Raw genomic sequence first — 26,091 nt, forward strand, 5'->3', positions numbered from 1 at the left:
ACTGAGAACCGTGGTCAAGTGGGTACTTCGCAGATTAGCTTGAATTATCCTGGCACTTAGCATGGATGCTATCCAATGCGAAAGGCGCTCTTCCATTCCTATTTTTGTTAAAGCCTACTTAATGGGTTTGGTACTAACGTTGTCATATGCTTCCTCTCCAGTCCAGGAAGGATTCCTCCATTTGGTTCAGTCCGACATCAAATGGATGCGGATTTAGGACTTCCAAATTCCTAAAAAAAATGTATATTGCTTGTAGAATAGTGACCACTCAAGTGTGCTAATTACCTCGTGAAGAGCGGTTTCTCTGGAGTTGACTTTGAGGTAGATGTATTGAGACCTGGAGAAGGGCGCTCTCTGCTTGATTGCCCCTGAGTGAATATCCGCGAGCGCGAAAGCAGTGAGGCCTCTGGCCACAACTGACGGATTTCGATATGACAACTATTCGCGCGCATCCCAGAGTTCGGCGCGTATCCGAACGAAATGCAACGCCAATAAATCTCTACAAGCCATGACATAAACCATTTTTGGATTATGACTGACATAGCCCGGGCGGGTAATTGGATCCTCGCTGATTGGCGATTTGATAATGTCTCATGCCTGCATGCCCCTATAGGGCAAGGTTCTAATTCACAGTCCCCTTCGCTGGTTCGTAACAACTAGCAGCTTCAAGGCATCACTAGAAGTTCCGTCCAATAACAATAACGCTTTTTAGGAAAGGATGAGTTTCCATATTCCTTGGCTAGAATCCTACCTTAATTTTTATCACCCAGATTTGTTAGTGGTTTCAATATTTTGACAATAGTTCATCCGGGATCGCTTCCTGGCAGATCTGACGGCCGACTTGTACCTAAGGCAGCCCTTGCATCGTTGCAAGTATTTGTGCCCGCAGTAGACGGTGGAAACCTCCCTCGCCACTTTCTTGGGATGGATCTTCACTCCACCACGATTGTAAAATGTTTTTGCTCTATTTTAGAGGTCAGAAGGATTTGAAGGCGGTTTTTGAATGCCTTCCCCAGAGCCCCGATCTTTGATTCTAGTTCGTCTGCCATTTCAATGTTAGCATTGGGAGCACCTGAGAGTTTGTTCTTCATAACTTGATCAAACTTGATCCAGTCGATCCTCCTGGGGTCGTTGAAAGGGTAGAAGACCGCTGTGGCGACATATACTCTGATAAGTATCCAGCTGTGATCTGAGAAGGATCTCTGATCAGACACTCTTCAGTTTTCCGTAAGTTCAATTGTCGGTTAGAAGGATGATACGAAGAACCTCCCCTGTAAGGTTGGCGTGCTGCCCTTGTTATAAACCAAAAAGCTTTTTTGGTCATAATAAAGTCAAAAAGAGACTCACTACTTTCGTTGATTTTCAAGCTATCCCAAAGGGTATTGGTCGCATCGGGATCGTAGCCTATCAACACGTTGGCCTTCCTCACTGCAATGATGGATGTGAGATGTTATAGTTTTTCTGGTAGAGCTGATCGGTCGTGGTTCATTTGAACATTGTCAGATCTCTGGAACTGATCTCCGGACATAGAAATGCGTGCAGGTTCTTTCTGATAAATGGATGTTCAGATCAATGTCCTCTATACTGTGGAATGAATTGTGTATTTACTTCGGAGTACTTTAATGGTTTGACCTTCTCCGATTAAGAGTTCCTGTATTAATGTGGCGTCGACGATTTCCTCTCGGCCGAAGCTTAGCTGAGGCGCACTTCGAATGCTGCGAATTTATCTGCATGATCTACTTGTGTGAGACGATCATCAGACCCCGTCGGACCGTCGATCTTCTTCTCTAACTGCTCGTTGGCGATATCGACTAGGTCTACCTCGTCGTGCGGTTTCGTGGAGCAGCACACTTTCACCATTGTGTTATTGACTCCGAACCCCCTTCTGCAGTCCGCCTTTTCCAGTGCTTCTAGGCCTCCATTTATATGGAGTAAAAAAGGTTGGTTGTTCACTTGGTGCTCTTTGCCCTAGATTGTCACCCAGTCATCTATGAAGATCCTTGAGTTTTGAAGATGCAAAGATTCGATGTACGGGTCCTTATCCATGCATCTCCATATCCTTGATAAGCAATAGGTAAGTGACTCGTGGACAGGTCGCTGAACGGTTTTGCATTGTATGCCACGTCGTTCGGCTGTTACTGTTCCAATGTTTGCCGGAGTTGCTGCTTCTGCATACTCTGTTTTTCTTGTTCCGTTTTTAAACCTCATCCTGTGATCAATTGTGCTTAAATGCGGTAGGTTTCTTTATCTGCTAGTTCCCTAGTTATTTGTGGTCGTATTGATTGACAATCGCTTGGCATTTAGCGAGGTCCTTTTCACTCTGCTCGTCGACTTCGTCGACTGACGTCACGGTTTCGGATCAGGAATGCTGTGAATGGTACTCCCTACGTCCAGTTGGATAACGGTAGTTTCGAGGCAAAGCGGTGCTATGGCTTGCATCGACTATACTGTCCTCGATGCTTACTGTCGCCTGGCTACCGTCGGTTTTTAAAATAGAATCTATGCCTTGACTCCACCAGTATTGAAAAATTTCCTTCCTGACTACACCACTAGGGTAAGGGTCTGAAACTGAAAGTACCCAAGGTATGTAGTGTCTACATATCTTCGGTGTATGTTATTTAACCTTGACTTAGGGTCCTATTAGCACCTTTTCCAGTACAGAGAGGACGATTCCCGGGTTATTGTTTCGGTTCATCCTCCGCTAGATTCTGTCGGAGGACGGTTTCCAGTGGCCATCACAGCGAGGTCGTGTCAGGATTTGCCGAACTATGCATTCTGAATTTGAATCATAATCAGACCAAGCCGCCCTGCAATTTTATTCCCGGTCAGCTGTTTGTTAGACCTAGGTACAACAATTTTTCTGATATGAGTACTTTTACACGTAGTATTGCAAAAATTGGGGATGCTATGTTTTTTCTTTTCAAGGAAATTGGTGGTGCTCCGGTGCTACCAAATAATCAGATTCAAAACTCAGGTTCTGCTTTTCCTGCCGCGGTTCTGCCGCTTAGCTTGCTTTTGATGATCTTGCTTCAAAATCGTGGTGTATGGTAGAACAGAATTAGGGTTAGGTGCGCTAATTTGATGCCATCACTCCTAGGAAGGCAGGGAAAGGGAATCTAGTGCGTTCAAAGTAATAGAGTTAGACCGGTGAAAGATGGGAGGTTACAATAAGTCTATTGCCTGATTTCATTCGGGATTGGTCCTCGATTTAGCATAGATAGTGCGCGTGTGCCATTTGGAGTCAGCAACTGGCAAGTAACGGGAGTTGATCGAACCACCTGGACTATTCAATTCGCTGCTATACTGACTCTTTTGGTTGGAGTATGTCACCGCTAAGATCAGAACTTTAATAGAGGCAGCCAGCCTGTCAAAATAGGTTTATCGTATACCGCGGAATAAGGTAGTATAGCCTGACAGGCTGTACAATTCAGATATGTTCGTGTATGTGTGAAAACTTATGTTCCAAATCCTCGGCCCATCTTTTAAATAATCGGTCTTTTACTTTGCCCTGGCTGGGAACCCTTAGGAAAGTTTACTCTAAGGTTTAGTCTTCATGTATGTATAGTGCGTTAAATGTGATCAAAACCTCCTTCGTAGCAGATCCAAGATGGTGCTGTGGTGGTAGGACCTTGCAGTCCAGTATTCTGATTATCAGAGCCTAATAGTACTGGGCGATATTATATATTTGATGTGAAGGTCGAGTGGAAGGAAATGCAAGTCCCGTCTATTGAACAAGATCGCATAGCTCCTGTGGTGTCAAAACCTGATGTTTTGGATGATGTTTGCAGGTGTGTTGCAGGTCACTACACAGTAGAACCATAAATGAATATCGGACAAACTAGGCGTTTGTATGTCCATTGGAATACTTTTGGACGTATCCTTCGTTTTTCAGAGTGGAATCGGACGACCTAGGGCTTTCTATATCCATTGAAGTACTTTTGGGCGTATCCTTCGGTTTTCAGAGCGACTTTTTGCAAGCCTCGAAATAAGCCGGCTTTTTCAGCTAGTAGTTCTATATCTAGCCTTAATTTGGCCACGCATCCATGACTATAGTACGATGCTTTCCATTTCGAGAAAGTAACTGTCAGTTTTTGTTTAGCCACGGGAGATGGAAATTAGGTATTTTTGTCATAGTGTGAATAACATTAGATGATGCGTATTGGATTCGTGCTAAGCTTCCGTCACAAGCCGCGAAAAGGACATGTTTTCAAACACATCTCACAAATTCTCGTTAGCAACGGTGCGAAAAAGCTCTGATACTAATAGCACCAGGTCATTTCCATATTCTATAATATTATCTGGTATCTAACCTGGGACAGTTTCTTCAAAATTTGCACAGATTTACCAACAAAGAAACACTTCACTTAAGAACAGCAAATGTTGACTGGATGGAAGGCCAATTGTCTGTCTTGATGAAGTGCTTGAGCAGGAATTAATTTACCCACCAGCCACTGTATGGTCTGTAATCCATTAAAGAGCGAAGAAACCTAATCTAATCAGCTGGACGGCCTAGCACTGAGTAAGCTGTCTTATCTTTTTGGCCTTAACGCAGTCTTCAGAATGAGGCTTAAGGGTAATTGACAAATATTCCTCAAACTGACAACATTCGGCTTATGTGCGCCAAAATGTGCAGTGCATGGAACGTAACCCTAACTTTTACCTGGAAATCCCAAGCGTTCGTCAATTCATTCCTGCGTCATGTCATCGCAGTATTCTGGCCTGAGACAATAAAATGAAGTGCCTCGTCGACGTATAGGCCAGATATCTGTAAATTTGTTGATGAGAAGTCAGAAATGGCAGTGGATAGGTGACACATTGAAAAAGCGAGATAGCTCCATTGCAAGTTATCCTATGAAATAGAACTTCCTATCCCAGGATAGTCGAAGATTGAGTCACTCTAGAATTACCTCCTACTTAGAAGTTCGTGGCAACCAAAATAGGTCCTTGGAAGAAGTTAGTTGCCCTTGGAAAAAATTGGATAAAGGTTTCGGCTTTATAGGTTAACCAGTTTGTAGTATATCAGGCTTTTCAATATCCGTGAAGTTCACTTTTCGTGGGGAGCTTTCTTATATCGTAAGGAAATGTTCATCATTTCTTGGTGAACTGTTACCAAAATGACATACCTCACAGGGTATGAAGGAAGTAGGATCTAAAAAGTCTTCGTTTGGCAGTCTCATTAGGAAATACAACATCTGAATGGAACTCGACAGGGCGTTGAGAGTATTTGAATTTTCTAGTAACTTTACCCTTTCAAAGAACGTGCAAGTGCTTTTCGTAGTCAACAGTTAAAGTTGAGAAGGGGGCGATCAACCTCAAACTTTTTTAGGAACCGGATTGACTTAGCTACTACAATCGGAATACCAACATGAAGCTGCAGTGCTACCGATTTGCAAGTCAAATATTCAAATGGATTCAATGACTCCATTATTCTATCTGAGGTATAGAGCACATGAGTTGGAAAACGCTTTGAATATCCTAGGAGCTCTGCCTCTGGTATATACGTACGCTAAAATCAGATGAAGGCCAGTTTTCACACATACCACGGATCACTTTGAACTTCCTAGGATACCGGATGTCCTCTAGTTAGCCTAGAACACTTCAGATGTATTTCTTACAAGGAGGGATAGGTATTCACTTTGAAGTCACTGAATTGACACTGGATTTCTGTTACCCATGAAACTCTGTCGTTCAAAATATCTTTATTAGTTTATCATGAAAACGTTGCACTCAAAATAGATTTTCTAATCAGCATTAGGATCAACTGCTTCATCTATTGAGCACAATCCCGGGTAGGTTGGATTAGTTCCTGTGGTGCAGTTAGAGGCTGTGTCACCTGCCTGGTACACCGCCGTCCCTGGCATATTCCTTGATGCGAAATTACAAATCGTGATGACATCAAGACGGCGATTCTGCTTGAATGTAACAGTCCCACAACCAATATGCGTAACCCTCTGGTTGACCAGAATAGCAAATGCACTGTAGACGGGGCTGAAAAAATGAAACAATTAAGAAAGGGCTTAAGCGAGCTACCAATAGAGAAGTTGATCGACTACAGCAGTCTGTCCCTCTTTTGATCTTACTTGGCCCTTGTGAAATTTTCCATCCTTCCAGCGTTTGCATTTTGGTACTGAGTAAACCAAGTTTGGATCATTTTTATAATATGCTCTCTGTAGTTTATGTTGATGCAACCTGTACTGTATTGATTGAATACGAGTTGAGCCACCCTTTTGAAGGTGATCGTATTCCTGCACTGGTCAAACTCGGTAGAGCAACGCTTTGCACTTAATGCTGCGAGGCGGGCCAGGTCATTACTCCACTGAACGGTAGGCATACGGATAGCCTTTTTGAATCCACTCAAATCACCTGTTGCTACCGATTCCTACGAACATTGACCATCTGGAGAATGAGACTTTTCTGCGGATGATGCTTTATGTTTATGATGCGGGCGGTTGCAGGACATCTTGATGCGAATTTCTGGGAAAGTGATTTGAACAAGAAGTAGCTTTTTCATCATCATATGACTTTCTTTAATGCCGAGATTCACTTGGAGCATACTCATAAGGTGCTACTTCACTGAGTGCAACAAGGGAAGACTTATTTTCTCTTTCCACTATTTTTTGAACGTATCTTTTCAAAGTTAAAAGGGAAATTCTAGAAAAACTCACCCCCGAATTATTGCAGTCAATGTGCCTATCGCCTGGATCACAGATATCGCCACTACAATAATCCTGCGCGGAGACAGGCATGGCTAATATTGCTGCTATAAGGAGCACTTTCGGAATACCTTCCATTTCGGGGGTAATGCGTGTGGAACTGTATTCGCTAGTGGCAACTGAAGATTGTCATTCTATTTATATACCGATCTTTTCTTTATTAGGAGAGGGTTGTTTGGTATATCGAAAATACTTTCCAAGAAAAAAGCTGACAAATGGCGACAGCAATGTAAATGCAGCTTGCCTATAATTAAATGAGCGATAGAAAACACCTTTTTCTAGAAAAAGAAATGATATTTGTCCAATTGGAAAATGGAGTTAAGATATTTTTAGGTATTTTGAGTTAGCATTTTTTGGATTGTCAAGCTTAACATTGGCTTCGTGCCCAAAAAATTAACAGGCTAACTATGAGGGGTTTCTTTCCTCAAAATGGTCTATGATGAGCTGCTTTTTTGAGTTAGGTTGAGTGAATGCAGTTTAAAACCGTCCCTTATCAGAGAACTAGTCTGGAATCGTTTGACAAATTGCTTCGTGCTAATTCTCCTCCTCTACCATCCGGTCATTGCACTGGTGGATCTCAATCTTCTTTGGAAGAAAAACTCGCACGTAATGTGCAACACAGCTTTATCTGGTAGCCCTCAGATAATGTTGGCCAGAGAGAGAGCGCATCTGTGCCCGTACAAAGTTCTCGACGACTCCCACCTTTAAAGAAGAACCACAACATAATGTGCAACATGGCTCCATCTGTCAGTGCTCCTCAGCATCTTGCTTTGTTGTTGTCTAAACAAAGATCTCCTGTGTCATTCCACTTTGAAGAAGAAGAAAAAGTATGATTCACATTCTCTACCAAATCATCACAAAAGACACAACCAGTGGATCGCACCTTTCCAGTCTTGTATAGATATCACTGAAAACCGCGGTTTAGTGTATGCTGTCATTCTTCACAAGCAACAACCTACCCTGAGTCCTTTCACTTGGGCTTGCAGATAGTTTTGCGTTGCTTAGAAAGGAGGACGATGGGGATCACTTCTGCGATCACGTGCATGGCCTCGAACCTTATGCTACCCGCAGAGGTCTCCGTCTTCCCTACCTTCATAACAGCATTCGCTGTGCATTTCCCTTCTCTAAAACTGAACTATCTTGGGTCTCGCAGTGCGTATCACTTCGACGAATATACTCCTAATCAGCTTTTCGAGTACTTTCCCGGCCGTATCAAGCATGCGGAGTGCTTGATATTCAGACGAGAGCTCAATGTTTCCTCTGCCTTTGCTGATCAGCGTGAACAATATCATCATCTGGGGACAAGGAAAAATGCCCCCTTTCAGGCAACCGTTGAATGGACCCGCGGTAGTTTATGCACCTCTACCAGGATACCGGTGGCCCTGGTTTCCTATTACATTGTTCGCCGCCTTCTACGCTGTTAATATCAATCCGAACGAGATGCGTAGGGAATAAATCCAGTGCAATGCAGGGAGCAGATTTTTGAGTCCCGATCTTTGGACATGTTGATAACCGAGCTCCAAACATCTCCATTTATCTCGTCGACTAGATTCTGCCAGCTGCGAGCTGGTCTTATTTATACTCTGATATTCTGGTGCATGCCTCCTCGCAGTTGTTTGTGCCAAACGAGGCATCTTATGAAACTCCTTCTGCAGCTCGGTAATTTCTGCTGTTGTTCAATATGCCGCTTTCAGTATATAAATGAATCTACGACAATATCGGCAGCAGTTCCCCTACCCCACAAAGTGTCCTTCAGCTCCTGTTCCGAGTGTCTGTGATATTCCATTTGTAGGAAGAGTGCCGGGCTGATGCATACCGAAAAATAACGTCAACTCCTTCGGATATGATGAATTGATGGTCGCTTGCTGAAAATCCTTTCATAACTCGCTATCTATCCACCGACGTCACCAGTGATTCCGACACGAACGTTATGTTATGAATACATCCTTCGTACTCTTTGTGCTAGATTATCCGCGTGGACTCGAATTCGTTTTCCTCTGGAGTCTCTATGAGGCATGCCTCATTCGAGTGCCCTAGCACAAAATCACCAAAAAGGAATCGCCCCTTTATGCCCAAGACTCCTCCAGAGCATCAAATCTCCGTTGATAATCTAGTATTGTCTCATTCGGTGTTACATAAACGCTAAAAGCATAATAGGTAAATAACGAACAAACTTGAAGCCGGGTGCCGTCCCAAACCTGTTAAGTCGCCATGTCATGTCCTTGTTGGGTCCTTGTATCGGTACTGTTCGATGATTAGCATTGGATTATCTTTTACCCCCTTAGAAAAGGGTTCTGGAGACGGAGTCTACCTCTCGAATAAAAACGAGAAGTGGGCTTTTCCTTTGGGACAATATGCAACGGTTTTTCAAGCCGAAGTTTATGCGATCCTAAGGGTGGCAAACTGGGTGATTGACGAGCGGTTGAATGGCAGGCGCATCGCAATCTGCAGTGACAGTCAAGCTGCACTGAGGGCATTGAGCAGTCCTTTGATCACCTCGAAAATCGTTCAGGAATGCAGAAACCGTTTGAACTCTATGTCTGGCTTCAATACGGTGGAACTACTCTGGGTACCTGGTCACTGTGGCATAGAGGGAAATGAAATCTCGGACGCTTTAGCGAATGAGGGGTCAATCTCCCCTATGGCAGGACCGGAGCCAGCAATTGGGGTATCAGTAGCATTGGCTAAATCTGTTTTCAAAAACTGGGAACAAGTTTCCCATAATGACAGGTGGCATAGCCTAAATGCTGCTCGACACACCAAACTTTTCCTGCCAGAACCGAACATACGTACCGCAAAGTTTATCCTGTCGAAAAGCAGGAGGACCTGCAGGTGTATTGTGGGCATTCTGACAGGCCATAATTGCTGGGCATATGTTCAGAATAGGAATTACCGAAGATGATACGTGTCCCTCCTGTAATGAGGAAGCGGAATCCACGGAGCATTTCTCATGTGAATGTCCCGCCTATGGACGCATCAGGCATCAGATCTTTGGTGCCGATGTTCTCCAATTGCGACGAGTAGCATCACATCCACTAACGGAATTCCTGCGATACGTTAACGAATCCGGAATATTCCGTTAGACAGGGGTGGCGAGTACAATGGGCCAACACGGCCTGAGTGCTCAGAAGCTGTAGCTTCTCCCCACCATACACACACACACCCCCTTAGCAAACTCGTGAACGTCGTAGATCATGTTGCTCGCATCCTAGCCCTTCCCAGTTCCCCCTGAAGGTTTTCAGCAGACATGCTACGATTCCTACAGAGAACGCAACCTTCCTTGTCCACATCTGTCGCATGCTACCTTCCTCAAGACCTCTAGTAAGTTGTAGATGTGTATCCATAGCCCTCACTCCTGTAATATTCGGTGGAGAGTACCCGTATTAATGTCAAATCGGAGTTTTTTCTCTTAACGGCCCCTTAACCACTTCTCCCATGCTGCCCCTTGTCATTTGTCTTCGAACCTTATTCAACGAGAACTCCGCCAACCTGTTTTCCGTATGGAGGATAATTCTGCTCCTGTCCTCGAGCTTGATCTTATGGCGGAGGTTTCGCCTTCCTTCAGTTAAAGGAGAATGACAAGTGGTCTAGTCCCCCTTTGTTGCTCCACAATTAGTATCGGCCTTAACTTGAGGCAGACGGCTTTCTATCGGTTTTTTGAACCTTAGAGTCCAACTGGAGGAAACCTTCTTCAGATTTACCTTCGTTATTTTCGCTTTTTCCCCAGTTCACTCTGCAACGGACTATTTGTAGTAGGTTTGGTGTTTACGAAGGTATTCATGTCCGCCTGCAAATGCGGAAGCTTCTCAGGTTTCGTCAGCCTGTTTTTCATGCGTTTGTTGACGTTTGTCCCACAGTTCCTGGTAAGCTTCTCCTCAGTCTCAGCAATGACAGCCGATCGGGTTTCCATTCTTTCTATGCCGAATGCAACGACATCACTGCAGAGACCTGGAGTTCCCGTCCCCTATCTGTACTGTATCACTTTGTGAAACTTTCTCCGCATTTGACAATCACCGCTCGCTCGGGGCGACTCGTTCTACTAATATAGATTCAAGGCACGTTACGCGAACAAAACTAAGGGCATGGCTTCTGATACAGACCGCAACTAACAGCTTTAGCTCGAGGATCATATTGTTGCCTTTAGGAGACGTAGCATTATCGTGAGCGAGGTCGTGGAAAAGTCATCACCGTGCAGCCTCCGATAAGATCGTAGAAGCTCACGATGCATGCTTATATGGTGACGTTTGATAAGCCATGGAGGGTCATTATGTGCCCTTAGGCCCAATTTGACTCCCGTGGAATGACGGGAGGCCGACTGAGTTCATTAAAAATACTGCAAAATGCACGCTATCGTTCAGCAGGGCTGTTACGTTAATTTCACTTCCATCCCCTCTCCCTTTCTTAAATTCAAAGTAAGACGATGTCATTCAGACAAAGGTGCAGATAGACAAACAGACGGCCAGTAAACTGCCATGCGACCGCTTTTGAACGACTTGCTATACAAAGCCTAAAAACAGCGATTCGTATGGGAGATAATTGACCGAATCCATCCTACGATTTAGGTTGTCCAGAGCGTTCTGCAGTTAAGTGCGGACCACGTTAGTTAAACCGGTGTCGTCAGTTACTGTCTCCAATTGATAGTGACCAAGGTTATGATTTTAATTCTATCGCTAAAGGATGTGCTGGAAATTATGGTCCCGAGAGTAGCCCCAAATTTAGGTTAACATCTGTGTGCCACGTAGAATGGGGCTTTAGCGAGATGCCTTTGGAAGTTTATCTGGCAGACAACGCGCAACTGGAGCATTGTATGATGTGGAATCTGGAACTCAAGGACCTTTTCTAGAAAAAACGCATCTGCTCGAGGTGGTCCTAATCTCACATGGACGTCGGATTTTTTTTAGTCAAGCATCGCTTGAGGGTCTAATTAGAGGTCATTCAAAGTCTTAAGCTCCTGACCTAGGTGGGGTCCTTGACAACGTAGTTGCCATCACTTCGTTTAATTATAACGTCTAGGTAACGGTTTTCGTCCTTAAAGAACGCAGCAACTGACTGCTTGGGAACCTGGCGAGATCATGTTTTAGAACTTTGGCCAAAGGGTTGGCAAATTGAATTCTCTATTCAAAGATTCTGCCAGGTTGCCTGTCGAAATGTCTGGGTTCTGTGATGCTCTTCGTCTGGTTTGGAGAATCCTGTCCGAACAGGATTTGGGAATTTTGCGTTCGCCAATTGATTTGCTTGTACATAAGGTCGCTGCGATTCTTTGATGACTGAAGGAGACATCGAAGTAATAATCAAAGCAGCAACTGGGTCTAGCTCGATGATAAAAGTAGTGTACCGGGGACACAGAAAAAGGTGTGGCATAGACATAGCCGGCACATAGGAATGTTCCCATAAATGCCTAGAACTACCACTCCGTTCGAAGTTTTCCGCGGTTGGAGTTCTTGGAGACGAAACACCTTTAAATCTTGAGTCAAATATCATACGCCAGAACCGCCAGAAACGTAGAGCCGCGTTATCGCCAGAAACCCAGAAGGTAGCCATGCGCTACGTGATAGCCCAACGGTTTTAAATTTGCTAGAGATATTCTCGATAGAAACGAAACCGAAGAATTTCTTAGTATTATATTATTCTTATCGATACGGTCAGATTGTTAGCTAGAGGTTGCTATTGCATCATGGATAGGTTCGGCAATAAATAATCTGTGGTTTTCTCCCACAATTCTAGGAGTCACGGAATGATTAACAACAAATACCAAGATGATTACAGGCAACTAATATCCCGCCGAAATCCGCGTAACGACAAACAAAAAGGACAAAAAGGAGCATGACGTGATCTTTTGTGTTTTCATAAATATGATCTAGTTTCCTCCGCATGAGCTCTTTTTTAAGGTTTTGTTTGCAGCAGCGTGGGGGATTCTTGCCCACTAAAACCACCCCCACTTTCTCCTTTTTCCTTTCCCGCGGGGCCGCCGCAAAGCATTACTTCGCGGGATGGACTGCGCTTTAAGCGACCAAGCCTTCCGTTCTCCGCATCCTCCTTGCGCGCTCCGCTCTTCCAAGTTTCTCCTGTATTCTTTTGATTGCCGAGTTCACCGCACACCAGTTTCCCTCCGACTTCAAAATTTCCCCGACGGTGTTCTGCGGGCTTAGATTGGTTTTCAGGAAGTCTTCCAGACTCTTCCTTTCTGAGAAAAATCGTGGAGAGTGGAACATAGCATGCTCCGGGTCCTTATGTGTGCAACCACATTCAGGACACAAGGGAGAATCATCTAGCCTGAATTGGTGCAGGTACTTCCTGTAACCACCATGTCCTGATAGGAATTGCGTCAGATGGTAGTTAATCTCGCCGTGTCGTCGCTAGATCCACTCCTCAATACGGGGAATCAAAGTGTGGGTCCAGCGACCCCTCTGCGAGTCGTCCCACTGCTTCTGCCACTTTCCCAGCGACTCTCACCTTGCCTCCTTTCGGTATTGTGCATACTTTTCAGGAGGATTCAGTTTCCTTGTCTCGTGCAGGCAGCGGGCACTTGCCAGAATGTCTATCGGGATCATTCCCGCAATAACACACGCTGCCTCGCCTGATATTGTTCTAAAGGCGCTGCACACCCTTAGCGCCACTAAGCGGTAAGTCATATTTACCCTCCTACGATTACTCTCACACGCTAGTGCTTCCTCCCAAACTGATGCTGAGTATAATAGACTGGAACGAACCACTCCGGACACAAGTAATCTGCGACTGTATCTTGGGCCTCCAATGATACGCTGATATTTGCCGCTTTCTCACAGGCATAGTCCATATGTCCCTTGAAATTGATTTTAGCTTCAATCATCACTCCTAGGTATTTGATAACCGGTTTCGAAGTGATGACGTGACCACCAACACGAATATTCCTCTTCCTACGATTGGTAATCAAGACCGCCTCTGTCTTGTTCGGCAAGGTCAAGCTTAACGATCTCCAGCCACGCTTCCTTGGCGCTAATGGTTTCGTTAGCGTACATTTCAACATCTTCAGGTTGTTTCGCGACGACAACCACAGCTAAATCATCTGCGAAACCGATTATCGTGGCCTCCTTTGGCACGGGAAGGACAAGGACCCCATTGTACATGACGTCCCACAGGAGAGAGCCCTGTGGTAATCCTACGGTGACGGTGTACTACTTGGATCCCTCATCCGTGTCGTACCAAAGTGTCCTCTCCGAAAGGTAACTGTCGATGAGCTTGATCAAATAACTAGGGACACCCGTTTTAGCCAGTGAGCTTTTTATCCAATCCCAACTTGCGGAATTGAACGCATTTTTGATGTCAAATGTCACCACGGCACAGCATTTTTTAGATGACATCGCGTCTCGAACCAGCTTCAAAACAACGTCTACGGCGTCGATCGTTGAGTGGGCTTGACGAAATCCAAATTGTCGCTCCGATAGTCCATCCTTATGTTCGATTATAGGAAGCAGTCTTTTGTAGATGATCCTTTCGAGCATCTTTCCTGCCGTGTCGATAAGGCAAATCGGTCGGTATAATGATGGGTGTCCTGGGTGCTTATTCGGCTTTGGGAGCAAACCTAGTTTTTGCCTCTTCCACCGGTCGGGGAAAACCACCATGCATGTTTCAAACACGCTGATAAACCAGTCGGGTCTGGTGTTAACAGCGAGTTTAAGAGCTCTATTGGGAACAGCATCCAGACCGGGTGCTTTGTAATCACCAATTCTCCTGGAAATTTGCGCAAGTTGCTCTCCAGTTACCGCAGGTCCAATGCTTGCTTGTGTTGTTTGTGCTCCCCTTTATCCGGGGGGAAGAGCGCCATCACGATATCGAGCAGAAGATGCGGGCAGGTCAGTTGTGGTGTTCGCCCTCTCATCTTCTTCATAACTATCCTGTACACTGTTCCCCAGGGGCTTTGGTGTGCCTCTGCGCAACGTTCCTTGAAGCATTCTCGCTTGCTGGTCCGTATAGCCTGCTTAAGCCTACCTCGAAGGTTCACATAAACTAGCCGTTTCTCGTCGAAGTCCGGTCTAGATCGTTGGCAGATCCTTCTAGCACGAAAACATGCGTCCAGTAACACCGCGATCTCTTCATTCCACCAATAGTTTGAGCGCCCTTTTGCGAGGATTCGTCGCCTCGTCATAGCAGCGTCGTATGCTCTCGTTATGCTTATTTGCTCTACCTTTTCCGTAGCCGCACCACCGGGATTTTGGTCTCCCAATAGCATCTCTATGAATGCATCCCTCTCAAATCTTTTCACGGACCAGCCCCGATTTCCAGCTTCACGGGAACGCACATCGACGCATGCCTCATATTCGATCTGAAGGAAAATCGGTGGTCGCTGTGAGTGACAAGCCATGTCATTCTCCTCGTCAATGTGGTACTCACACATGTCAGATCGACTATTGTGCTCGACCCCTTCCCACGAAAAGTGGAAACGTTTCCCGTATTGGCAGCCACCAAGTCTAGCTCCGCGAAAGCCTCGAGCAAGATACGGCCCCTGGTGTTCGTAGTGCGACTGCCCCAATCTACGGCCCACGAGTTGAAATCGCCCGCTATGATCTTCGAGATTTGGCAACTCTGTCTGTCTGTCACAGGCACTTTTCTCAGAAACGGCTACACCGATTGACACGAAATTTGGTGAGAAGGTGGGAACTGTGGACCCCCAGACATGCAGTGAGTGATATCTTCCTACGTTGATATTTAGGAGGGGAGCGGGGGTCCCCATACATGTAAAAGGAAGGTGTAAATTTTTTTTTCACCAACTAGAGTCATGCATGTATCAAATGAAAGGTCTTAATTAGTACTTCTCGAAACCGGTCTTAGTTTTGAGATTTGTTAAAAAACCGGGGGGTAGGAGGGATGGAAAGTGATGATTTCTTTAACGGGTCCATTCTCAGAAACTACCCAACCGAAAAATCTGGAAAAAATCCTGAAGCTGCCTCTATATGGTGCCCAGGCCTCAAAATACTCTCCATATCTATATTTGTTCAAATTAAGTTAATAACAGTATATTACCGTATTTTTGGGAAAATTGAGTAAAACCCCCCTTAAGTTTATCTCAGAGTTATAAAAGTTGGTAGTAGTACAAAATATAATATGAAGCATATTATCTCCAAGTTTAATCAAAATAATTCTATTAATAACAAAGTTACAGTAGCTTGAAATTGTCTTTACCGTGTAAATTTACAACCCGAAGTACTAAATCTGACATGCTAAATGCATATTCTTAACGGGCTACGTTTTTTTTTTTTCTTGGGAGTAGGGTAGGTGAATGCGTTTACGCACAGAGTGTTGGACTCCCGCAACAGCACGCTGGCGGACTACCAACTAAACACCTCCCTGTCATCAGAGAACTAGCCTGGAACCGTTTGACACATTACTTTGGACTAGCCCTCCCGCTCTCCCGGCTTTGGGAGCCTTCAAGTCAGGGAATTCCTTTCACCAACGAGAGGGGAGGGGAGGAAGGAAGTTGTTGTTAGTTCAGGGAACCCCCTACCGTCCGATCCCTCCGCCGGTCGAGTTCAATCTTCTTCGTAATAAGAAGAGCCCGAAGATAATGCGCAATACGATTCCAGCTGCCAGCGCTCTTCAGCATCTCTCTGACAATGTTGTCTAAAGAGAGCTCCCCTGTGTCTGCATAAAGCTGCTGGCGGAGGCCGTCCCACCTCTCGCAAGAGAAAAAGGTGTGTTTAGCGTCATCCGCCACTCTATTGCAGAACACACAATCAGGAGATCGGGCTTTCCCAACCCTGTCCAGGTAAGACTGAAAACCTCCATGCCCACTTAGAAGTTGGGTAAGGAAGTAATCAATCTCACCGTGCTTTCTGTTCAACCATGGGTCACGGGGCTACGTATAAATGGGATAGTTCTACACTCAAATATACTCACAGAAGAAGCAAACAAAACCTTTCATACCTGGAGCGCCCAGCTTCCGGTTTCCCGATTTGCTTTTACTTTTTTAGAGTACCAATCAATGAATGTTGCTCTGTTCAATTTTTTGGCATCCCTAGAAGCCTACTCTGCATACAATATATAATTGTAATGTCCATAGTTGTTGACCAGTGGTTTTAGCGATCAAAAGAGCATGCCGGGATTAGTTAGTGGTAAATCTTGCAATTTTACCTTTCACCATTCTGGATTTTTACGGTCTTATTGGCCAAATTTATGAATTTCCATCGCTATTTGCGTTTATTGTTATGGGGATGCGTTCTTTTTCCAAAATCTTGAAATCATTGTTTAGGAATATTGCCCAGTGTTTTTAGAAACTAGAGTACTCTTGTGTTTTCTGATGGCATCGATGTTTGATGCGTTCATTGCCTCCTGTAGTCGAGCAGTAGTCAGAACTATAATGCGGAAGAGGGGGAATGACACCGCGGTACAATTTGGACTTGAGAGGTCTGTTAATGCGCCAGTCGCAAAGGACGTTATTGGAACGGTTATACTTTCTTGCCAACCGGATGATATTCTTCACATTCCCAAAGTCAGCTATGAAGTTGTCAGAGCGTGTTGCTTTCACCGGATTGCTTCTCCAACTTCTGTGGTGCTGGCAGGTGGAATTGCTTTATGTGTTGCCAGTGTTTGCAGAAGCAGTGGATGAACAAATTCCTTCGATGGTACCTGCTCGCACTATTCCTTTCACTGAGGTTTGTAAGAGTTTGGATGACCGCTGGTCAACTTGGGAATTTGGTGTTACTTTTGTCAACCATGTGTCATTGAAAGTAATTCAGGACGGAATCCTGTCTATTCGGAAGCTACTCATCTTGTGATGATATTGAAGATATTTATTTCTTTTTGTTATGGCTCACTTACACCGTCAGCATTAGTTCACCTGAGATCATAAACTGTTGCCAAATAAGCAATTTTCAGAAACCCAATAAATTGCTAAATGGTCATACTCAAACCAGCTGAGTTTTTTTCAATTGATCGGATCCAGCAATGTGAATACTAAGTACGCATGAATGGGAATTAATCTTCAAAGAGATTATCTTTCATTTGTAAACATCTGGTCCCGATCAGAACTTAATTAGTTTCAGGTTTCAATGCTAATTTATTTTTATTTAAAGAAAGTATTACGTTGTTGAGACATTTTTCAGAACTCATTAGGTTTCCAGCTGCGTAAATAGCACTACGTTTGTTTTTTTCCCAATATTAGCGGTACATTTGCACAAACTTACTTGAAAGAAGTTTGGACAAACATATCCAAATGGCATGTATAGTGAAGAAAGGAAGCCACCAAGGTCCCTTATGGTTCCATTTAATATATTGGCTGCTTAGCACGATAAAGGCTTGGAATCACTAGCATTTTTGAATGTTGCCTTTCATGACGGGAAAAATAGGCAGTAGAAAGGCATGTCCAATAAACTTCAGCTCAAGGTTCTCTTTGGGCTTTGGCTGCTCTTATGCTCTTTTAACGTAGTTTCATAAGTTGACGTTGGTAAAATAGGGTTGCGCTCCGCTTAGATTCTACCCCAGTATTCGGTGTCTATGGTTGCGTGTGCTGGCAATGAATATCGCCTCGCGGTGATAGAGACAAAGATGTTGCTTTGAATCAATGAGTTAAGGACTATGATTACATCCGAAGTGAAAATATTCACGATCGATATGGAGTTGCACTCGTCGTGGAAAAATAGCTAGAGATGCATTTTTGATGGTGTGGTCATGTAATTCGCGGTAACACGAACTCACTTGCTAAGTTTGGCCTGAACACTCAAGTCAGTCGGAGATGAGTCAAAGGTTCAAAGGTCGACTAAAACAGGGATGGCTTGGTTGGTTGAAAGTTTCCCGACCTCACACAAAAGTAACTGCAGAAAAGAAATGAAGCAAAGAAAATAAGTAACGGAAGAGACATAAGGAATAGAAGAAGTTGAAAGAAGACGCAGAAGAGAGAAAAAACGTAGAGAACAGAAAAATTGGCAGAAACCGGGCAAACAGAGAAACTGAAGGAGTGGGAAAGATGAAGTAGGAGAAATCGAACGCACAGAACAAACTGCAAATGATGTATAAGAAGTAGAAGAAACTGAATTAATCTGTAGGAACGGAAAAAAAATAAAAGATAAGGAAAAGATGGAAGAAACTAAGGAATGAGAGAGAAAAGATGACACAAGTGAACTAAAAGAAACAGAAAAGTAAGAAAAGAAGGAAAAAATGGGAGCAGAAGAAGTGAGACGGAGGAAATCGAAGAAGTGGAAAAACATATAACAACAGGAGCTGTAGAAGGAATACTAGCAACAATTGAAAGAAAACGGCGACTAGAGTAAAGAAGACAATTTGGAGCAAAGGAAAAAGAGGTTCAATTGACAAAAGCAAGCCAAAGAGAAAAAATAAGCATAGAAAGAGAGGAAGAAGGAGGGGAGGAAGGGAAGTCGCGAATTCAGAAATTTTTCCTTTTCCTTCACCTTTGACAAGGCTACTTACTGTGGGCCAGAGTTTCCTCTTCTACAAGGGCAGTTGATGGCAATGAAACTGAAGCGCAGTCTGACTATACTTTACTAAGGAGTTTTAACTTGGCATCTGGTGTTAAGTATTTTCCCAGGTGCCTCAACCTATGTTGCACAAGTACCCGACAATGCCCCAGAACATGTGTAGAGATTTCATCGTAAAAATCCCTAACTTCCCCAGGTGATAGTATAGCCTGCAGTGAGCAGTGAGTATTCCCACTATAACCCGGGGGTTCTGGTTGGCGAGGTTTAAACCAGCTTTCGAGCGTTTGAGTTCATGTCCCCTCATAGCACCCTGAACTGTTCCATAACTGGTAAGTTCGCACAGTGCAGTTCCCTCAGTCGTTCCTCTTTTTTAGCGTAGTAGCCATAAACACACATTCGACTCCACAGATTGGCTCTGGCCCGTTTAGCCCTGCTTCATTTCTGGCCAGCTCGTCTGCGGCTTAATTGCTTGGGTTAGAATCCCTGCAGAGAAGAGTATCCAAAGTCTATTGAGCGAGCCGAGCGTGTTCAGTTTGTTAAGGCATTTCTATAATAGTTGGGAATTGACTTGGTTAGACGTAAGTATTTTAATATAAAATAACAATGTTGGGGTGTCTCCATAGTTTCTTCCTAGTTTATTGGTGGCACAGCTACCTATCGCATATATTTCCGCCTAGAATATACTGATGCGCTTGCCTATTGCTTCAAAGTACGTTTTCCTTGGTCCAATGACCCCCGTCCCTACTCCTTGTGCAGCGAAGTCAGTGTACAAAGTAATCAGTTACTTCTTTAAGCCGTATGTAAACACCAAGTTCTCCCAGTTTGCGGTGTAGCTACAACGTATTTCAAACTTCTTATCAACCACATTTGGTACCGGTAATTTGAGATGCCGCCTAGAAAGAATATTAATTTTCCTTCGATTTGGGTACTCGCTCGCTGGTACTGCTGGACATTCTAAACATCGCGCTCCTTGCCTGCATCTGTATTTGCAGATGAGTAAGGGTGAATTCCAGCAGGACCTCTACCGATGCCGTTGGATATACTCTAATTTCTCCACTGACGCATATGCAAGCGAGTCCTTGAAGTATGTGCAATGTCTTGGCGGTTATGCTGAGTTCAGTTCTGTCTGTCCACATTCCCACACCATAGGTAATTATAGGCCTTACTGTTGCAGTGTACATCAAAAGTATTATCGTTGGGGTGCATCCTCATTTTTTCCCTGCTACGGACGTGGAAGTCATCATAGCACTGTGGATTTTCGACATATGTTTTCAACATGTGTCTTCCAGAGTAGTTTTTGGTTTTAGGTGATTCCCGATTATTCGATCTCTCCATCTCATGCCATGTAATCTAATGGCTCTCAGGTGATGAAGCTTGCGCTTCCTCGTGAATGATACCATATTGGAATTGACTGGATTTATGTGCAGCTCCGCCTTCCTTCACCGTTACTAGTGATTCGTAGTGGAGTTTGGATTTTACCACAAAGGTAATATTTTTCCCTACAGTATAAAACAATATCATCAGCGCAACCTTCGACTTGTATTCCAGTGTTTATTACCTCAGCTACGGGTTCGTCAACTGCCACAATGCAGATTAACGGTGGTAATACCCCACCTTATGACAACCTTGTTCCTAGTGTTCATGACAATGGAATTTATACTTGTGTGTACTTTTTAACATTGTGACCAACCAAAAGGTCAGGTTGTGTCCCACTCCCTTGCGGATCAGGGCGTCCCACACCTCTGTGTGCTATGTGTTATCGAACGCTCCTTCCACATCCAAAAACGCACCTAGTGCTACTCTCGCATTCTGAAATACATCCGTCTGTTGATACAGGGTAATTTCGGTTGACCGTCCCCTGGGTAAGCACTGCTGACATGGGTCTAGAAAATGCTGCGTTAGATTGTTAGTTCTAATGCAGTTGTCTACGACCTTCTCCACCGTTTTGAGTACAAATGTCAGGCAAATTGGTTTTAAGGACTTAGTGTGAAAAGGATCCGTTTTATCCGCTTTTACCTCTGTAAATGAGTTACCTTGGAGCGGCTCCGTTAGTACTGGGAGCTTTTCTTTAATGTCGACTCTAAACGATATCCCTAAAAGCTGTCTGGCGTCCCGACCTACGCCATCGCTCCACCTCAGGCAAGGTCTGCCTCGTCTTCTTTTTCTTCCATAGATATTGCCCTTATAGACTTTCCGGGCTCGATCATCCTCATCCATACGGATTGAGTGGCCCGCACACCGTAACCTATTGAGCCGGATTTTATCCACAACCCGACGGTCATGGTATCGCTCATAGATTTCGTTATGTAGGCTACGCAATCGTCCATCCTCATGTAGGGGGCTAAAAATTCTTCCGAGGATTCTTCTCTCGAACGCGGCCAAGAGTTCGCAATTCTTCTTGCTAAGAACGGAAGTCTGCGAGGAATACATGAGGACTGGCATGATTATTGTCTTGTACAGAAAGAGCTTTGACCCTATGGTTTTTTTTTAGGTAGGGTAGGTGAATGCATTTACGCACACAGTGTTGGACTCCCGATTCGGTACGTCGACGGACTACCAACCAAACACCTCCCCATCGTCAGAGAGCTAGCCTGGAACCGTTTGTCACATTACTTCGGGCTAGTCCGCGAACTCTCCCGCCTTGCGGAGCCTTCAAATCAGAGAATTCGTTTCACCAACGGGAGCGGAGAGGAGGAAGGGAACTGTCAGTTCAAGGCCATCCTGCCTGCCGGTCGAGTTCTATCTTCTTAGCAACGAGAAGGGCCCGAACGTTATGGGCAACACGGTTCCACCTGTCAGCAGTGCTCAGCATCTCTTTGACAATGTTGTCTGGAGAAAGATCCCCTGTGTTTAAATAGAGCTGCTGACGAACCCCATCCCACTTTTCACAAGAAAAGAAAGTGTTGTGGGCGTCGTCCACAACTCCATTGCAAAACACACAATCTGGAGAACGCGGCTTTCCAATATTGTGCAGGTAAGACTGAGAACTTCCATGCCCACTTAAAAATTGGGTAAGGAAATAGTCAGTCTCACCATGCTTCCGATTCAGCCACGCACCTAAGTTGCCGATGAGCCGCGTAGTCCATCAGCCTCTAGTTTCATTTTGCCAAGAGAGCTGCCACTCGTCTAGAGTGTGTTGTCAACAGTCTCAAAGTTGTAGCCTCCTATCTTTATTCTTCCCATTTGACCAGTGCGGTTTGATGTTGTTGGTTGGTTGGTTTTCGGTGCTGACGTTGCCATCATATATTTTGTCTTGCCTTCATTGATATGCAGCCCAAGATCTCGCGCCGATGACCGCCTGCTCGATCTGGATGAAGGCCGTCTGTACGTCTCGGGAGGTTCTTCCCATAATGTCGATATTGTCAGTATAGGCCAATAGTTGGGTTGAATTAAAAAGGATCATACCTCTTGCATTTACGTCATCACGGATCACTTTCTCGAGGGCTAGGTTGAAGAGGGCGCATGATAGGGCATCCCCTTGTCGTAGACCATGGTATTTGCTCGCTTATATTAATTCAATTGTAAAATGTTTACTTATGCCTAAGCCGGCCGAGGCTAAACTAAAATTTTGTCTAAGAGTCGAGGGATTCCTAAGTGCGCCATCCAATTAATGGCGGGCTGGACCAGTTGGAAAGCAACAAGCTTTCTCGATTGTGGTCCACGGAACCTTCATCCTTGAGCAAGCACCCAAGTTGCAAAATAGGACTTGCGGTTTCGTCCAAGGCAGAGGCAGCTCATCAGACGCTGCCTGACCTCTGCCGTTGGAGCAGCGTGACCGAAGTATCCACACACTAGTATCAACCACCATCGAGTCAACCGAAACGTATTCAATGTTGCTGAGCGAAACTCAAACCGCAGACCTCAACATGGGATCAATACCATCGACACCATATAATGTCCATCATATCTAAGTCGATAGACTTTAGAGGAAGCATCAAACTGGAAAGTTTGGTCGAAATCCTATCACCGTTAATATAGTTATGGCAAGTCAAAATTGGCTCTTTCGCGTCAGATTACTTCTCCCTATGATATAAAATGTCAGTACCACGTCGAACGTGCTCCCAAATATTCCTACATAAAAAATCAACAAAGCCAGAAATGAAACCCGAAGCGCTGAGCCGCTAGAGTTGGAATGAATTCTATAAAGAGGGAAATCGGTCCACCTACCTTGAATTTGAATGATTTTGTTCCATACAATCTCACAATATCAACTTGACAATGTCTCAGTTGACACTCCACTTCATTTACTCATCTTTAATGGTAACTCTTCGCCTCGCCGGGGACAAATAATTCACCCAAGTTCATTGTCATTCATTTAAAGTCCTTTCGTGTATATTAAGCGCTTCAAATTGTTTTCATCCATAATTGCTATTGTCTCTTTTTCCTTGTCTCTCAGTAAAACCCAGTTCTCGGAAGAATAAGGAGCGTCCTTCACATCCTGCCGGTTCGCTCTTCCTGGCTCGCTTCTGTAAAGAAGTTGTGTCCTTTAATTACAGCCCAGGAAGTGTGGATTTTATTAAAAATTCCTCGTCTTTTGTGCCAGTTAACTGTCGCGTTGTTGTCATCATCATCGCCCTCGGCCGCATTTCTTCCATTCATTTCAGGCTCCGCAATGAATTAAATCCCAATTAATGCTTCAAGGAAAAGTTTATGGGAAAGGCTTAAGGGGCGGCAGAAGGATTTCGCTTCAATTTTTTCATCAGGTTGAAATTGTTGTAAACTTGCAGGCTTGCTAACTATTTAGATGCAATATTTCTAGCTTTTTCGATTATTTTGTTTTCGAGTAAGCTCCGGGGCTGAAATGCACGTTGGAAATTTTCTGTTTATTTTTATGGTTCAATCAAACTTTTCAAATTTCCTCTGTTGTATCCCTTGAGCCGTGTTGTTTTCGCTGTGCCGTCTGTTTTCCCTCATTGTAGGTAACTAATTTAAAATTGTACTGGGTTGAATCCTCGAATCGTATACAGGAATTTCAGGGACAACTTGTTTAATTATAGGGTTCAGAGGACGTGCGGCATAAGACCTCTTTTGCACGACCGAGCTCAAAGCGATTAATTATTTTTCTAGTTATTTATAGAAGCTTCCATCGAAGTGCACTTCTAAATTAAACACCAAGAGAATTAGATCCTTTTTCTGAACTCAACCCAGCACCTTAAAAACACGACTCAGGCCGTCTGTCTTTAACTTTCAACCCCTTTCAAGCCTCACAACGATGTTATGCAAGCAGAACAGTACAAACATTCTCGCACTTTTCCTGGAATTTTGCATATGAATTTCCACAATTAAAAACACACCATCCAAAACACTCCGAAACTCTCTGTCACCCCTGCCACATGCTACATGATTGAGGGTTGATTGTCGGCTGCCATTCGAGGAATTTCATTGACAAAATTTCTGGGTGAGATTGTAGCTCAAGGGGGTGGTAATGTGGAAGAGAATTGAGACAGCTTGATGTGTGTATGGCGTGTGTTGTGTTTATGTTTCAACTTGTATAACAGGGCCAACTGTCTGTTGTCATGGGCGCTGCAGAGCTAGTAAGGGTGGTAGTGGCCAAGGGGCTCGTTTTGTGAATATCCCTTTCGTGTGATATGACATCCCTTAACAAAAATGCTGTTTCGAATGAAGCACACATTTTCTTGAGATGCATGCTATAAATACAATTACACGCCCCATGCTTTTCTATAAGTGATAGTGCTAGGGGTTGTGTAAACTGTAATGCGTGCGCTACGGTTTTGATAAAGGGTGCAACTCAACAAGCTTCAAGTTTGGGTTGGTGTGACCACATGCGGAGGTCATTGAAATGGAAGTGCGTTTAGTGCAGAGTCAGGGTTTGTTAGAATGGGGCTCGTTTTTTAGCAGGAAAGTTTTCAGCTGTTTTGGATGCATACAGTCAATGATCCAAATCGCATCAGGAGAAATGATGATACCAGATTCTGTCCTATTCAATAGGAACATATTTTTCAATGATTCAGTTTCATTATCATCACACTTAATGCTGAGAAAGTGATTAGCCTACAGTAGCGAGACAGCACAAAGACAAACACAAACGTCCATGATCAAGTAGGATCCGAATCCGACGCAACAAGATCGATAGACTGATGCCCAACCAACTCGACCATCTTGCCGTGAACCCTTTTATATCCTACAGGAATTATAGTCCAGTGGTGTTGTGTAAAAACTATGTCCTAATTTGGATTATTTTCAGCGCAAATTCGGTGTATCCTCTTCAAGAGAAAGCTAGATCCTCGCGGTCGGTAAAACGGGATCCAATTACATCCCCATAAGTGCCATCGCTCGCGATTACCTGAAATGTCCTTTAACTCCCACTACGACTTCCCGAGACCCTCGTACTCCTTTCCTTCTATTCCGCGCCAAGTGCCTTTGGGCGACCCGCTCGTTCACTGCATGACTCCAATGATATGACGCAGGTATTGGAAGCTTGCAGCTTTTGAGTTAGAGTGGAAGTCACTTTCCATTTGCTACTCTGATATAGAAACACAGAAAGAACGCTAGCACAGAACTGCATTTCCTGATTTTAGACAAGGCAGCGATTTAGCGCTGCTATTGGGTCGGCGGACATCTATTTCGCGTCGCTGTCGGCAGAAGCCACGCTTCCTGGATATACAAATTGATCGATGCCTTGGAAGCTCTGCCCATTAAGGCAAACAACAACCTTGATGCCAATGTCGGACCCGGCCCGGTGGTCTTCCCAACATCTTCCTGATTAAGTTCCTAAGTTCATTTCGCTTCCTCTCTGCATTTTTTCAATAAGAGCCTGGAAGAACGTCATTTTCCCAACCAATGGAATAGAGCCCTTATCTTTCCCATACCCAAAGGCGGTGTCTACACTGTTACTGAGAATTGCCGTCCTATTTCGGTCCTCTCATACTGATCCTCGAAAGGTACGTCAACGACTGGTTGACCACCCACTTCGGCCACCTTATAGCTAAGGAGAAGCACGGCTTCATAAA

The 26,091-nt window shown here is 44.4% G+C and overlaps 2 protein-coding genes across 10 annotated transcripts in view; one reads left to right on the forward strand and one right to left on the reverse strand.

Annotated features, from left to right (window-relative positions):
* The window catches only part of LOC119660390 (dystrophin, isoforms A/C/F/G/H), a 1,277,654-nt gene that overhangs the window by 343,697 nt on the left and 907,866 nt on the right, over positions 1 to 26,091 (forward strand). The gene's annotated exons all lie outside the window — the stretch shown is intronic.
* On the reverse strand, positions 5,688 to 6,814 carry LOC119660396 (allergen Tab y 5.0101-like). The gene is made up of 3 exons (XM_038068933.1): positions 6,666 to 6,814; positions 6,081 to 6,474; positions 5,688 to 5,988 (listed from the first exon to the last, which is right to left on the reverse strand). Exons 2-3 carry the CDS (start codon positions 6,329 to 6,331, stop codon positions 5,742 to 5,744), a joined length of 498 nt encoding a protein of 165 aa, XP_037924861.1. The 5' UTR covers positions 6,332 to 6,474; positions 6,666 to 6,814; the 3' UTR covers positions 5,688 to 5,741.

The sequence above is a fragment of the Hermetia illucens genome, chromosome 6 (genome assembly GCF_905115235.1).
Source record: "Hermetia illucens chromosome 6, iHerIll2.2.curated.20191125, whole genome shotgun sequence".
NCBI lineage: Eukaryota > Metazoa > Arthropoda > Insecta > Diptera > Stratiomyidae > Hermetia > Hermetia illucens.

Excerpts from the sequence above, each read along its gene's own strand:
- LOC119660396 (XM_038068933.1), bottom strand. The coding sequence starts at position 6,331 with ATGCCTACCGTTCAGTGGAGTAATGACCTGGCCCGCCTCGCAGCATTA. Across the intron at positions 5,989-6,080 it reads GAAAATTTCACAAGGGCCAA|CCCCGTCTACAGTGCATTTG; the intron begins GTAAGATCAAAA and ends TCATTTTTTCAG.